At 37.0% G+C, this 15,838-nt stretch overlaps 1 protein-coding gene across 2 annotated transcripts in view; it reads right to left on the reverse strand.

The window, feature by feature from the left end:
- ift57 (intraflagellar transport 57 homolog (Chlamydomonas)) overlaps positions 1-15,838 on the reverse strand; it is a 34,563-nt gene that overhangs the window by 10,189 nt on the left and 8,536 nt on the right. For both annotated transcript variants that reach the window (XR_011349781.1, XM_069913303.1), the window contains exons 3-7: positions 4,602-4,720; positions 3,679-3,769; positions 2,339-2,410; positions 1,720-1,842; positions 948-1,019 (exon numbers count right to left, since the gene is read on the reverse strand). Coding sequence is in view for 1 of the 2 variants with exons in the window: in XM_069913303.1 (XP_069769404.1) it covers positions 948-1,019; positions 1,720-1,842; positions 2,339-2,410; positions 3,679-3,769; positions 4,602-4,720 (477 nt within the window). In the remaining variant the exon portion in view is untranslated. The remainder of the gene's footprint in view (positions 1-947; positions 1,020-1,719; positions 1,843-2,338; positions 2,411-3,678; positions 3,770-4,601; positions 4,721-15,838) is intronic.

The following is a 15,838-nucleotide window of genomic DNA, read 5'->3' on the forward strand; positions in this document are numbered from 1 at the left end:
ATTTTCCACCTTTTCTCTGTATTTTGACTCCTCATTTATGCTAATGAAGCCAACTACTGTTGAGTCATCTGCAAACTTCATGACTGTTGGAGCTGGATTTGGCATTCCAGCTGTGGGTCAGTAGCATGAACAGGAGCAGGGTGAGCACCCAGGTCTGAGGTGTGCCAGTGCTCAGCATGATGGTGCTCGACAATTTGCTGCCAACCTGGACAGACTGCAGTCTTTCTGTTAAGAAGTTCAGAATCCAGTTACAGAGAGAAGTGTTGAATGCCTGTGAGGACAGCTTCTCCACCAGCATCTGGGGTATGATTGTATTAAAAGTTGAGCTGAAGACATTGAAAAGCCAATGAAGTCAATGAATGATGCATCATTCTCGAGGTGGGTCAGGATGGAGTGGAGAGAGAAATGGGTTCAGTATCTCTGGGAGGTGTGCTTTGATATGTTCCATCACCAGATGCTTCATGCATTTCATAATCGTGGAGGTCAGTGCCAGTTGGCGGTAGTCATTGAGACTTGTTATCGTCACCCTCTTTGGTAATGGGGTAATCAATAACATTCAGACCACATCTATAAAATTCAGGTTAAAGCCACTCTCTTGATTGGCATACCATCCAACAATGGTGCACCATCTACAAAATACACTAAAGTTATTTGGCTAGGCAGATCATGTATTGCAAATCCCCAATCTATACATTATACAAACCACTATACTTGAAACCACCATACTGATTTGGATAAAATCCTTGAAGGACTGTAGAAATTCAAGGTGGCATTTTTCATCAATAACAACAAGTTCTGGTCTGCCAGCAACAAATTAAAATAGTGAACAGTGAGCTCAACAACATGTGTGCATTAACTTTGCAATTTAAGCTTGCTAGCTTATTTAACAGAGCCTTAGGAGAATTGAAGTTCAAGATTTATACATTTATGTTGGAATAAAACAATACCTTTGTTTCCTTAAGAGATATTTCAATTCCTTCTTTATGCTGGTGCATTTGGTCAACATGAATTCTCCAATCCTGTTAAAGCCAAGTAATTCATGTTATTAAATTTTTTAAAATTCTGTTCTTTTGAATGATCATTGAGTGATCACTTGATTTCCCAAGTATTTCCAGATTTTAAGCAAGTGTTTTGCTTTTGATTATGTTGTTAAACTTGCAAAACTCGCTACATGTTCTATATAGAGAAAAAAATGGATGACAAAATTACAAGATCTCAAAGTTGGTTTATATAGTTCTGAAAAAAAAATTCTTAATTAAATTACAGACAAAAAAAACCCCAGATACCCTCTGAAATCATTTTCAATTGTTTGCTGTGATGTGTAATTATATGAAATGTGGTTCTGATTATTTTCCAACAGTTCACAGAAATTAAAAAGTGAATTATTCAAAATATAACATTTATTATTGAACAATGAAGATCCAACATTTAAAAAAAAATACATATACACGGAACAAATATGTTGGGAAAAAATGCCCAAGATGAGTGCATTTCAATCAAACTAAAGTTGAAAGCATTTGATTAGACTTCCTGCTAAAGTGCATTTAGAAGGTCTGAAGCAGTGAATATTAGATTACAGTAGTAATATTACATTTAATTCTCAGTATAATTACTTTGCAGAGCTGAATGAATCATTAAGCTTTCAAAAGGGAGGAAGTGTTGAAAGCCACCTTATAGGCTTAAGAGGTGGATTTTGATTTAAATTTGATAGTAACATACCTTATTGTCTGTCCTGATGGTAACTTTAAGTTGCGGAAGAACTCGTTCTACCTCCAGATTCCACTCAGCAGCATCTGTTGTTGATTCCAAAATCTCTTCTGGTTTTGAGCACTCCATTCCCTCCTAAATATTAAATGCATACTTTGATAAATGCTTGGCTTATTGGAGGGAAAGTATTTTTACTTTTGCCATCACATTAGGACATGTTCCTCCATCTACATTCATGTAATTTTCAAGTCTGAGAGCACCTCAGGATAATATTGTTGACTAGAAAATGGTGCTCCTCTTGACAACACTTCTCTACTGTCATAATTCATTACATGGTCACCAAAGGTGCAAACATGGTACTAAAATAATGGAATCCAGTTATAATATAATCATATATACACAAAAATTTATATAAACTTGCCATGTCTATGTATAAACCTGTGACTTTGGGTGATTCGGGTTATGGCAATATTTTACTCTGTAATTATGCACTTGAAGTCATAATGGGATTTAAAATCTCAACTATAAGACACATGTAAAATATAAACATAAACTATTATGTTTTATTCACCAAAGTGAGGAAAACTTGAAAAATATGAAGGTTTAAAATATGAAAGATTTAAAAAATTACTATTTTCTGTCTTTGTGTTTTCAAAACCTCTAAATCCAGGAAAGGCTCCCCTTCTTCGGTATCTTCCGCTTCCTGAATAAAAGTTCCAGAAAATAGTTAAATCAATTAAATGGTTCTTCATATTGATGATTATCTACAAATCTCTTTGTCAGATATTTTCATCAATTGTGATGCTGGAAATTCTAGGGGAAAATAAATAAATAAATAAATAGATAGATATATATATTTACATATATATATATGTACATAGATATAAAAATCCAAAACAAATAATTTTGATCAAAACTGAAACTTGGAGGCAAGGATTTAACGGGAGAGAGAAAAGAGAACCTGAGGACAAGTTTTTCCACATGGAGTGGTGGGTGTATGGAATGATCTGGCAGAGGAAATGGCAGAAGTGGGTACAATTACATCATATAAAATACATTTCATTGGGTTTATGGATGGGAAAAGTCTCGAGGGATAATGGGGCAAATAAAGGAAAAGAAGGACCAGTTCAGGAAGGCAACTTTTGATGAGGACAAATACAATAAAAAATATAATATTTAATAATATTAAATATTAAAGTTTTAAAAAACAAATTAAAACCCTACTGCAGTAACAGATTTAGTTCATAAAAGAAAAATATTCATAGTTATCTCAGTATTTCCTTTGGATGGTTAATTAATTTGTAAACACCTCATCTAATAAGCATCTTTGCAAATGTATCTGACAATAAGAGTTCAAATTCCTTACTAGGTTTTAGTAAACAGTTTCCTGCATACCAATCAGGTAACTAGCCTCAATATTACTGATACATACTGACATACTGACCAGTCTATTCTAATCATAAAGAAAGGACAGAACAAACAAACAAACAACAGATTGTAAGCGCAGTTCATCTATTTGGCAAAACAATTTTCCTGTTGTTGAACAGACAATTTGCACCATTTCCTTCAAAACAATAGACTTTTTTAAAAAAGAAACAAAATAAATCATCTTATATTTATAAGAAATGCAAGAAAATAAATTAACTGTGTTTAATGTAATATTTTTAAAGGTCATTGGAATGTATTGATCTTGTAACTCAAAATTCCCCCATTTGGACAGAGTAAAAAAACAGCAACTTCCACCTTCATTCCAAATAAAGTAAACATTTTTCTGCAGTTTCTCTTATTTTGTTTCATCCACTTATTTTTATTCTTACTAAAGTTAATCGATAACTGAAACTTATGATGATTTAAGCCAATAAAAATTATGATTTTGTTGGAAGTCATCCATTTTATCAGTGAAAAATGAAATACTTAAATACACTTTTGATTAAAATTACATGTATTTGTATATCGTTAAGTTGAACATACAATCATTTCATCTTCCATTTTGCTCAATGATAATTCAGCATCATCCTCTATTAACGCTTCTTCTTCCATCTCTTCTGCTGGATATACGGGCCTAAAATTGATACAGTTCTGATTTATACCATGAAAATATTCATAATCCCATTTAAAACAAAAAAAATCTCAATAATCAATATAATGTAATGTAAATTTCATCATAAAATTCTTTTACAACAGTAACTTTTCTGATTTAAGATCAGATCTCTGAATTCTGAAAATAAATAATAAAGACAAGAATACCTTCAACTTAAGTTTCAATGCCCTTGATTTGTTGTCAATATTTATACAAATTGTATATCCTTGTAATACAACTACAGTAAAAAAAAACTTTTACAGAATGTATTCACCCTATTGACAAATGGACCAGCTGTTTAACCAAAGTACCATTTCTTCTTAGATCAAACATTGATTAATCATCATCAGTATCTGATATGTTACCTTCCATTTTAAAAATCACTAAAACATCTGATTTTATACCATGGCATTTCCATTGGAAAAGCATTCACCTTACCCGAAATGGTCTAATTTTTGAAAATACAGTCTACATTTATAAATTAACGTCAATACTAAGATATGCAAGTAGAAATTAACGAAAATGTTGAAAGGACTGAATTTCCTAAAACAATACAGTCCAACTTGTCAGAGAAAAGTCATGATATTTGGAAAACTTCTAAATCCTTGTTGCAAAAACCTGCATCATAAAAACCAAAGAGGGTTCCTCACTTGGAATTGCTTAGTATTCTATAAAGTGGCATCCCTGGCAATTTTATGGCAATACAGCAGATGAACCAGCATTATTCAAAAAAAGTATATCTACTTTAATGATAGAACAGGCACCTTAAAATGAAAATTACAACACAACTTACTACTTCTCCACAGATACTAACCTTTTCCAAATAAAACCAGTGTATTTTAAGGCTTCTTCAGCCAAACGATCCAAGACATTACACACTTGCTCCCCATAACCTTGCTTCAACTTGGAGGGAGGGAAATCCACTGAGCCACCCTAAAACAAAAGATTGAACATAACCACATTATTTTTAAAAACATAACAAAAATGTGATTGCACTGAGAATTAACCCCCAGTCTCCACCACTCTCAAAAACCTGCATCTGATAAAGGTGAAAAAAAAGATTAGTTATAATGATATTGGCTAAAGAAAAAAACTACTGATTCCAAAAAAAATTACTAAATTGTGCCCATATTCTCAACCTATGTTTCATTATCTGGTTACTTGGTTATTTAGAAAAAAAAGGTGGGGGGGGGTGGGGGATAGAGAAAGAACATCACATGGTGCCATATGATCGACACATAGGTTCCTGACTCCCTTGGGAAATTAGTTTAAAAAGTTCTGAATAAACACTGTTTTAATTTTAAAAACATTTTTAAAGTGTATTTAAATCTTCTTACCTGACTTTCATGATACCTTAAAAAAAAGAAAAATAATAACGACCTCTAGAACCCGACGTGAAGACAAGAAGATGAAGAAACAGAGTACTGGACTCCATTCTGCCTCCCGACCTAGTGAGCCCTTGGTGGGCGGGGGAGTGGGGGGAACACGACTCCTGCCGGTGCATCTTAGCCACTACTGTGGAGAGATGGCATCAGTGAGGAACCTGTAAGTGAACGATACATGCACAATTTCTCATGTATGTGCGACACAACAAAGCCCAAGGCACTACTGGGAGTGCAGCAACCCTCTATTGAAAAGTCAAGGACCTCGACTTCAGCATCAGAGGAGGAAAAATTGGGCTCAAGAGGAGATTAATCAGCTGAAGATGAGAAAGAGGAGGAAGAAGGGATACAAGAAGAGGTAATGGAAGAAATTAAATTTAATCCTCAATTCAAGTCAGAAGAGTTGTTTATAATGATAATGCAGCAGATTAAAGCAATGAAAGGGAAAATGAGAGAAGGATTAAAGAGTGTTAAGGCTGAAAATGAGATGAAAGAAGAAACAGATAAGGTATTGGATGCTATAAACAAAATAAAGGAGAAATTAGAGAAAATGGAAGAAACAATTACTAGAGTACAGGATTATGTACAGCATGTTGAAGACAGAGTCTCTAATGTGGAAAATACAATTATTGGTTTAATTACAGTAAATGAAAAGCTTTCTGATAAAGTGGATATTTTGGAGAATTTTAGAAGAGAAAGAAGGTCCAGATGCGATTTGCTTCTTTCAAGATTGGATTCCTAAAGTATTGGGAGAAGATATCTGAGAATAAGATTGAAATTGAAAGAGCCCATAGAGGCTCTGAGACCCAAGCCTCTCCCAAATCAAAAGCCATGTTCTATATTAAAGAAATTTCTGCATTATCAAGACAGAGCGAAAGTTCTAAGTCTTGCTGTGAAAGAAGTGAAAGAATGACATGGTCTTTTGTTATGGGAAGGGAATAGGATCTTATTCTAACCAATTTGAGTGAAGATTTGTTGTGAAGAAGGAAAGAATTTAATTCAGCTAAGAAAATTCTGTACAATAAAGGTTACAAGTTTGTCCTTCAAAACCCTGCAACTTTGAAGATTTTCGTTCCGTGACAATAGAACAGATTCTTTACAAATTTTGCTCAAGCAGAAGAGTATGTGCGGAGTCTTCCTGAAGTTCAGCCTTCAGAATTACTACAGACATTGCAATGAATGATCCTTTTCCCCTTTACTTTAATTTCATAATTGAGATGGAAGAATTTGGCGGTGTATTTTTTCTTTTAAAGCCTTTTCTTTTGATTTTTGAATTGTTATCTTAATTATGGTTAACTAATTTAGTAATTAACTTTTATTAGCAAAGTGAATGTACTAAGGGAGTTGGGAGGAGAGGGAGGTGTTGATTTCTGCGAGATTATATGTGTGTTTGTGACCTTGGTCACAACCTGTAAAATGGAGGTAATTAGTGTTGAATTAGACAACACTTATTGGGAGAGATTTTTCTTATATTGTTATAGGTATGACTTGTAAACATTTTTTTTATATACTTTTTCCCTTTTTCTTCTTTAGGATTTGGAGGAGACTTGCAGAGAAAGAGATTGATAAATATTTGATCTAGATGAGTAAGGTAATTAAGTTTGTAAATTTTAATGTTAATGGGATAAACGGATTAATAAAAAGTGTTAACATATATTAAGAAATTGGGGGTTGATGTAGCTTTTCTTCACGAAACACATTTAACTGAAAAAGAACATTTGAAATTAAAAAGGGATTGGGTGTCCACTTGAGAAAATCATTTATAATTTAAGAATATATGATGTTTTAATATATTTGACTGTCCCCCGAGTCATCTTTATGAAGATTGTATGCCCAATTGAAGAATATGGGAAAGTTTAGGGTTATAAAATAAATTGGGATAAAAATGAAATGATGCCATTGACAGAAGGTAATTATATTTAATGTCAGAGGGATACGCATCTTAAATGGCCAAAAGAAGGCATTAAATATATAGGAATATGTACAGATAGTGATTTGAAGAATTTATATAAATTGAATCATTTATCTTTAAACAAAAATGAGGAAAATTTTAAAAACTGATAAATTTACCTATAACTTTAGTTGGAAGGGTGAATTATATAAAGATGAGCCTATAGCAAAAAAATGTATAGTGATAACCTGTAATTCTGACTCCTTATCAGTAGGAGGACTACCGAGATGCACAGCTGTATTCCTATGGGAAGAAAAATCATGTATAATCTTAGAAACCGACATAGCACCTTTATTAAAAGATGACAGCCATATCTGACATACACAGGAGCACACTGCAGCCACATCCCAACAAAAATTACCTATGGATGTATTAACAAAAGAAATTACATAAGGGAGTGGCTCTATGGCCTCCATGGTCACTCGTTAGAGGCTCCAATACCACACCCAGTCTCTTTCTTTCTTTTATTTCTCCCTTTTTTTAAAAAAGGGGGCGGGAGAAACACTACATGCATGTAGATTATTGGGGGATATCTGTACATTTTGTTACAGTCAGTGATGTTATCTCCTTGTTTATTGATGGAAAATGAAAAATAAAATATTAAAAAATGAAGAATAAATTTTCAAGGACACAATGTCTTTTTCAGACATTACCAATATTAATACCTCAATGTTTTTTTTTCTCAAGAAAATTAAATAAATAACAACATTTATTTGGAAAGGTAAAATGGCAAGAGTTTCTATAGAGAAGCTAACATGGAAATACAAATTGGGAGGTTTACAGCTTCCTAATTTTAGAAATTATTATTGAGTGGCACAGATGAGATTCTTTGCCTCTTTTTTTGAAAATTTAAAAAAAACCCGGCATAGGTTAACATAGAACTGAATAAAACAGGAGAAAAGAAAGCAGAAGAATTGATAAAAGTGGGAATCAAAACTGTCGGTTGCTGATAAAGAGACACCATTAATGAAACATTTGCTTAATGTTGGATTAAAATAAATCATGATATTGGTGGAGGGTCTATGTCACACAAAATGCCATTCTTTAATTCTCTTTTAGTTTTTTTCAAGAGAAAATCAGTTCTTAAATATATGGTGCCATAAAAGGATTGTTAATGTTGAAGAATGTTATGAAAGAGGTCAATTAATGTAATTTGAGCAATTGGAAAATAAATATGCTATTCCACATAATACTTTTATTTTGTTATTTTCAGTTGAGATCATATTTGAGAGATAAATTACGACCAACAATCTTCTGTCCAGTTATTATTAGGAGTGGGATTGTTAACAAAATATTTCTTTGAAATATTCATTATTATAAGCAGGAACTCCTAAACTATAATTATATAGATCTCAGCAGAGATGGGAAATAGATTTGAACATGATAATAGATCAACAGATGTTGAAAAATTTATGTAGGGATTGTATGACTGATACTATCAATGCAAGATTATAGATTAGTTCTATATGATTTTTTATATCAATTATATCTTACACCACAGAAGTTGAATAGATTGGTCAGATTTATCGGATCAATGTTTTAGGTGTGGTGAAGACGTAGGATCTTTTATATATTCAACATGGTCTTGTCCTAATGCAAGACCTTTTTGGGTGGTTTTATGTTACTTTTTGGAAAAAAATATAGAAATTGTCTTTTTTCCCTTAAGTCCTGATTTATTTTTATTATGAAATATTGAAGGTACAAGTCTTAAATTGAGACTTATCAATTGAAACTTGTTAAATTAGCATTAGCAGTAACAAGAAAATGTATTGTAATTACTTGGAAATCAGATACATCCTCAATTATGCCAAGGCAGCCAGCTGAAATACAAATTGTATCCTTTAGAAAAAAAATTTACTGATAATTTAGGAAATTAGTACTTTTTTTTTTAAATCAACAAATTTGGTATCTGTAGACTCAAATAATGGGATTAAATTTGTAGTGACCTCTCATCCTGTGTATTTATGTTAGAACTGACGATTTGTACTGGACAACATCTCTCTCTGCAATCCAAAGATTTTTTTCTTTCCCTACTTTTAAAGTTTTTTTTATATTTTCAGTTTGTATAATTTTTTGAGGAGGGAGGTTGGGTGGGCGGGAGGGAGGAGTTTATGGGGTCGGGTGAAAACTATCATGTATTCAATCAATTTGTTCTTTTTTGAGATCTGTAGTATAATTGTAGATACTGCATGTATGGAATATTAAATAATATATTTAAAAAAAGGTAAAAAGGACCCTAGGACTGCCAACATAGATTTTATTTTAGAAAATTCTGTTCCATTTCCACCCAAGGGCAGTCAACTAACTTATCAAATTTTAATAAAAGAAGCAAATTATGTATATTAACTGCCCAGTAGTAGAATCTGAAATTTAGAAGTGATAATCCTCTGCCCTTTTTGTTTTTTTGAAGATGCATTTTATTTTAATGAGGTTGTTCTCCGTGCCAATATATATATGTAAAGAAATAAATGAGTCCAGTGAGTAAAAAAAAAAAAAATTGGGGATAAAAATTGGTATAGACTGGAAAAGATATAAAAATTTTGGTAATATATTCAATTTTATAGAATTAATGAAGTCAACTCATGAGAAGATTAAAAATGGTTTACAGTTGAAATGCCATGAAATGACTGAAATTGATATTGATGACCAAGTTAATAGAGACTTGGAGGCAGCCATTCATATTGATATATTGAAGATTGTTGTTTGCTGTTTTCTTTTTTATCTGATTGTTCTGTTCGTGGGAGGTGGATTTGTCTATTTCTCCTTCCAAAGTCATTGCCCTCTTGGTGGCACTGGTTGCTTCCCATAAAATAGGGAGGGGGTAATACTGCTTAACAGTGTTTTCTTTTCTTTGGGGTTTCTTTTCTTTATTTGAGAGATGTATTTTGTTTTCAAGAGTAACAGTAGATCGGAGTTACACCATTGTGGAAGGGAATTAAATGTTTATAGTACTAAACAAATAAATGGTTCATTTAAATTTTGTGACATTTAATGTTAGTGGGCTCAATAATCCAATTAAGAGAAAGAGAGGTTGGGCTTATATAAAGAAAATGAAAGTAGATATTGCATTTTTACGAGAGACTCTGACTGAAAAGGAACATCAAAAGTTAAAAAGAGATTGCGTTGGTCAGGTTAGCTTCTTCTTTCAATTCAAAAGTGAGAGTTGTTGCTATTTTGATTAATGAGAAGTTGCCTTTTAAATTAGAAATAGTTAGTAATGATTCAGCAGGTAGATTTCTTGTTGTAAATTGTCAAATTTATTTGGAATTTTAGATTCATATGAATATTTCTGCTCCAAATGTTGATGATGAGTTTATTCAAGATTCTTTTCTTAATTTGGCACCGGCAGATGAAAATGTAATGGTTGGTGGAAATTTTAATTGTTGTTTGGATCTATTATTAGATAAATCTCTGAAAATGGCGACAAGAATTAAAATGGCAAAACAAATTTTATCATCAATGAAAGAAAGGAACTTAGTTGATATTTGGAGAAGATTAAATCCAAAAGAGAAAGATTATTCATTTTATTTTTTCCCATATGATTCATATCCAAGAATAGATTTCTTTTTATTATCTGCTTAACTGCAGGGTTATATAACATCTGCTGAATAGAAGAGTTGAATATTGTCAGATCATTCTCTATTGATATCATGTACAGGTTCTGAAAAAAAATACTGCACATCGAATGAGATTCAATTCTTCATTGTTGAGAAATGTTGAGTTTTGTAATTTTATAAGAGATCGAATACAGCAATATTTGAGAATAAATGTGGACTCGGTTAACAGTAAATTTATTTTGTGGGATGCTTTAAAGGCATATTTAAGTGCTTAAATTATTAGTTTTTCAACTAAAACGAAGAAACTGTATTCTAGGGAAGTTGAAAAATTAGAGAAGGAGAGAATTTAGAGAAAGATGTGTAGAAGAAATTGACAGAATAAAAAGATACAATTAATTAATAAAAAGTGCATTCTAATTCATTGCAGACTGACAAAACAGAGAAATTGTTGTAAAGAACTAGACAAAAATATTATGAATTAGGGGAGAGAGCCCAAAAAGTATTGGCTTGGCAATTAAAAACAACAGGTTTCTTGAACAATTAATGTTATTAGGAAAGGTCCAAACATAAATTTTAAGATATAAATGTAGCTTTTAAGGTGTTTTATAAATTGTATACATCTAAAGTTGAAAATGATGATGCTAAATTCATGTCTTTTAAGCTCAACTTCAATGACCCTTTCTGAATAATCAAAAACACAAAGAATTGTATTTTCCATTCACATTTAGAGATTATAGAAGTACTTTAATCTATGCCGAATGGAAAATCTCCTGGTGAAGATAGATTTATATTGGAATTTTATATTAACAATAAATCAAGATTTATTAATGCCCCTTTTGATGGATGTTTTGAAACAAGTGTTATGCTCCCCAGCAGCAATTACGAGGCACACAAACAAATGTCAAGTTTCAAGTTTAACACAAAATTTATTAATCAAACTAACAATAATATAATTAACTCAATAAATTTAACACATGAACACCAGCTTTAATGGCAATTCTATATCAACAACAGACTATTATACAGTATATGTGTAAAAAAAAAACCCAGAACCATTACAGTCCAAGCTGAAATGCCCAAAAAAAATCACCAAAATTCCCAAAAACCAAACAAACCCACGTCAGTCATGTCAAGGCCACACAAGACTGCTTTGGGGTTCGAATGGGGCTACCACCCTTCACTTCCTTTATCCAGGAACTTCCACAATGACCTCTTGGTCACTATAGGAGGTTCATGCCTCTGAAGCCTAATTTATGGTTCACACGTGCCCTTCTGGCAGTTAAGTCCTCTTCCTTGGACAACTTGAGTGGTCTGGTGATCCTCAAAAGCCCTCAGAGTTCACAAGTGCCCTTCTGGCACACAAGTCTTCCTCTTTGGAAGAGGACAGGAGAGGCACTGGTCAATCCCACACATGCCACTGACTAACCTCTCTCAAAACTAGCACCCTGGGCTTTTTAAAATGCCCAGCGCTGCCTCCAGCTCTCCCCATTGGAGGAGAGGTTAACAGCTGTGGTTCCGGTGCATTGACATCTGTCAAAATTTCCTAGTGGTAGCATAGCACTACTACAGCTCCTAGCAGCTGTCAAATCCCCAGCAGTAAATTCAGTCCAGTCCTCAGTCAAAAAACAAAATAGTCGAGGTCATTAACACAAGTAATGGAGGTTCCGTGGCAGCTCACCACGAGGCAGGTGAACCGGCCTCACTTGAAAGCCATGCAGCAGGGCAGCCGGCCAAAATGGCGCCGACGGGGGTTTCCCTTCCTTCCATCACGGGGTTCAGAAACCCGTGCTGGGGGACCACATGATGCCCAGGTGACGTCAGTGCCCTCCAGCGCGGTTCTCAGCCAGGTCCAGGCTGGGAGTATAAGTGCAGCCCAGCAGCCTGCAATAAACCAGTCTGCTCACTGAGCTCAACCCGTCTGGTTGTGTGTGTTATTGCAGGAGCAGTGTAGCTGCCACTACAATTGATGACCCCGACTGATTCAAACTTCTTTGAACCCATCATGAGCGAGCCTGGGATCAGTGCTATAGCCGTGAAATTGCCTGAAATTCTGCGTTCAGGAGCCGAAGACCTGGTTCGGCCACGTGGAGGCTCAGTTTCACCTCCGCAACATTTTGTCCAATATGACCAAATTCTACCATGAATTTCTACCCTGGACCAGGGCACCGCCAGAAGCATGCTGTATCTTGTTCAGCACCCACCCGCCGAGGACAAATATGAGACCATCAAGCGAGTGCTTACCTGTCCCTCGGACTATCTAGACACCAGCGTGCCGCTCGGATGCTGCACCTCGATGCCCTGGGGGACAGGTCCACGATGGAGCTGATGGACGAGATGCTCACGCTCATGGGTGAGCACACCAACTGCCCACTCTTCGAGCGCATCTTCCGCGACCATATGCCCGGGGACATCAGGTCGCTGCTAGTCCAGGAGAGCTTCACCGACCCGAGCAAGGTCGCCCAGAAGGCCCAAGAGCTACGGCTTGCACGATTCCTGGAGGGCTCAGTGGTCCAGCAATTCACGAGGCATGGGCACGACGACATCAAGCCTGCCCCAAGCGCTGTGGTAGAGCACCCGCCCCTGCAGGGGCCCCCAACAGCATAACCAAGGCCACAGCATCCGCTCCAGGGCTCTGCTTCTTCCACCTGCGCTGGTGAGCCAAGGCTCGGAAGTGTTGACAGCCCTACTCGTTCCAGGGAAATGACTAGGCCGGCCGCTGTTAATGGCTGTGGCGGCTGGCCAATGACACAGCCTCCTCTACCTGTGGGACTCGGTCAGTGGCCAACAGTTCCTCATTGACACAGGAGTCCAGATCAGTGTCATCCTGGCCACGGCCATTGAGTCCAGGAACCGACCTCATGGACCTCCCCTCCGTGCGGCCAATGCAACAGCAATTCGGACGTATGAAGACAAGACAGTCTACTTCCAGATCGGCCAACGGAATTTCACATGGAGGTTCACTGTCTCGTCCCTCCCAATTGCCATTCTGGGTGCAGACTTCCTCCTCGCACACTGGCTTCCCAGGGCAACCGTTACCTGTTTACAGTGGTGGACCGCACCACTCGCTGGCCCGAGGCAATCCTGATGCCAGACATCTCCTGCTCCAGTTGGGTTGCCTGGTTTGGCGTCCTGGCTCACCTCACCAGCGATTGGGGCACCCAATTCACATCTACGCTCTGGGCACAGCTCGCCAACAAGTTGGGGATCCAGCTACACTGCACCACGGCCTACCACCTGCAGGCCAATGGACTGGTCGAACGTCTGCACCTCCACCTTAAGTCGGCACTCATGGCCCGCCTCCGATCTGGAAGTAGACTGTCTTGTCTTCATACGTCCGAATTGCTGTTGCATTGGCCGCACGGAGGGGAGGTCCATGAGGTCGGTTCCTGGACTCAATGGCCGTGGCCAGGATGACACTGATCTAGACTCCTGTGTCAATGAGGAACTGTTGGCCACTGACCGAGTCCCACAGGTAGAGGATGAACTGCCTTGGGTGCTCCTGGGCATCTGCTCCACTCCCAAGGAAGATCTGTAGGCGTCATCAGCTGAACTAGTCTACAGTGTGCCGCTGGCACTATCTGGTGAGTTAATCAACGAACCTCACAATCCTAAGCGGTCACCGCACGAACTACTTCCTCACCTCAGGGCACGCTTGGACTATGTTCGAACACACACCGCCACCCAGGCATGGCACCCGCCCATCTCATGTTCCCGGCGAACTGCTTTCAGCGGAGTACGTACTCGTTTGGCGGGGCCCGACTACGGAACCTCTGCAGCGACCGTACGAGGGGCCATACAGCGTTCCGGCTATACGTTCACAATGGATATTGGCGGCAGACGGGAGCTGTTTACCATGAACAGGCTGAAGCCAGTGCACCTTGATCCCACCGAGCCCATGGTTGTTGCCCAACCCATGAAGCGAGGCCGCCCAGCAAAAAAGGACATTGGTGCCGGTTCTGGGGGGGGGGGGGGGGGGGGGGTGGGGGGGGGGTGGGGGGAAAAACGGACTGTGTGGCGGCTCACTGCGACGCAGATGAACCGGCCCCGCTTGTAAGCCACGCAGCGGGGCAGCCGGTCGAAATTGCCCCTTCCTTCCTTCCAGCACGGGGCTCAGAAACCCACGCTGGGGGACCACGTGACGCCCAGGTGACCTTGGCGCCCTCCAGCGCGGTTCTCAGCCAGGTCCAGGCTGGGAGTATAAGTGCAGCCCAGCAGCCTGCAATAAACCAGTCTGCTCACTGAGCTCAACCCATCTGGTTGTGTGTGTGCTATTGCAGGAGCAGTGTAGCTGCTGCTACAGTTCATTCTTAATCGGATTCCTTTTCTAATGCTATTATAACAATCCATTTAAAAACTGAATCCTTTTGACCAGGGGTTCCCAACCTTTTTGTTCCTCTGTACCCCTTGGGCATTTTTAATAGGTTTCCGTGAACCCCTAAAAATTAAGGATTAAAAAAAAAACACAGCATTGTGCAATCTGACTGCAGATTACTACACATGTATTGTATAGTAGTGGTTATTCTCTCAGACCCAATGTACCCCCTTAAAAGTGCAAATGTACCACTGGGGGTACATGTACCCCAGGTTGGGAACCCCTGCTGTAGACCTATTTTTTATTAAATGTTGATTCTAAAATTGTAGCTAAGGTTTTAGCAAACAGGCTGGCTAACTATTTACCAAACTTAATTCATTTAGATCAGGCTGGATTTATTATGAATTGTTATTATGTAGATAATACAGCAAAATTAATTAGTTTAATTAATATTTCTCAGAAGAAATCCAACTTGCCAATGGTTTTTATCATTAGATGCCGAATGGGTTTTTAAAAAATTTAAAAAACTGGAAAAAAATTAGGTTTCGACCAATCTTTATGAATTAGATAAAATCTTTATATAAAAATCCTTCTACTAGAGTGGTGACATCATCATTTTTATTAGAGAAATATACTAGACAAGGGTGCCCTTTGTCCCCAGCATTATTTGTATTAGTTATTGAACCTTTAGCGCAAATGAAAAGACAGGATAATAGTATTAAAGGTACTAAAGTTAATTCTGAGGAATTTAAGATTCATTTATTTGCTGATGATGTTTTGATTTATTTAACAGAACCACAAAATTCATTAAGGTTATGATATGAGAGATTGAAACAATATGGACAAATA

This window comes from Narcine bancroftii, chromosome 1 (assembly GCF_036971445.1).
Source record: "Narcine bancroftii isolate sNarBan1 chromosome 1, sNarBan1.hap1, whole genome shotgun sequence".
Classification (NCBI taxonomy): Eukaryota; Metazoa; Chordata; class Chondrichthyes; order Torpediniformes; family Narcinidae; genus Narcine; species Narcine bancroftii.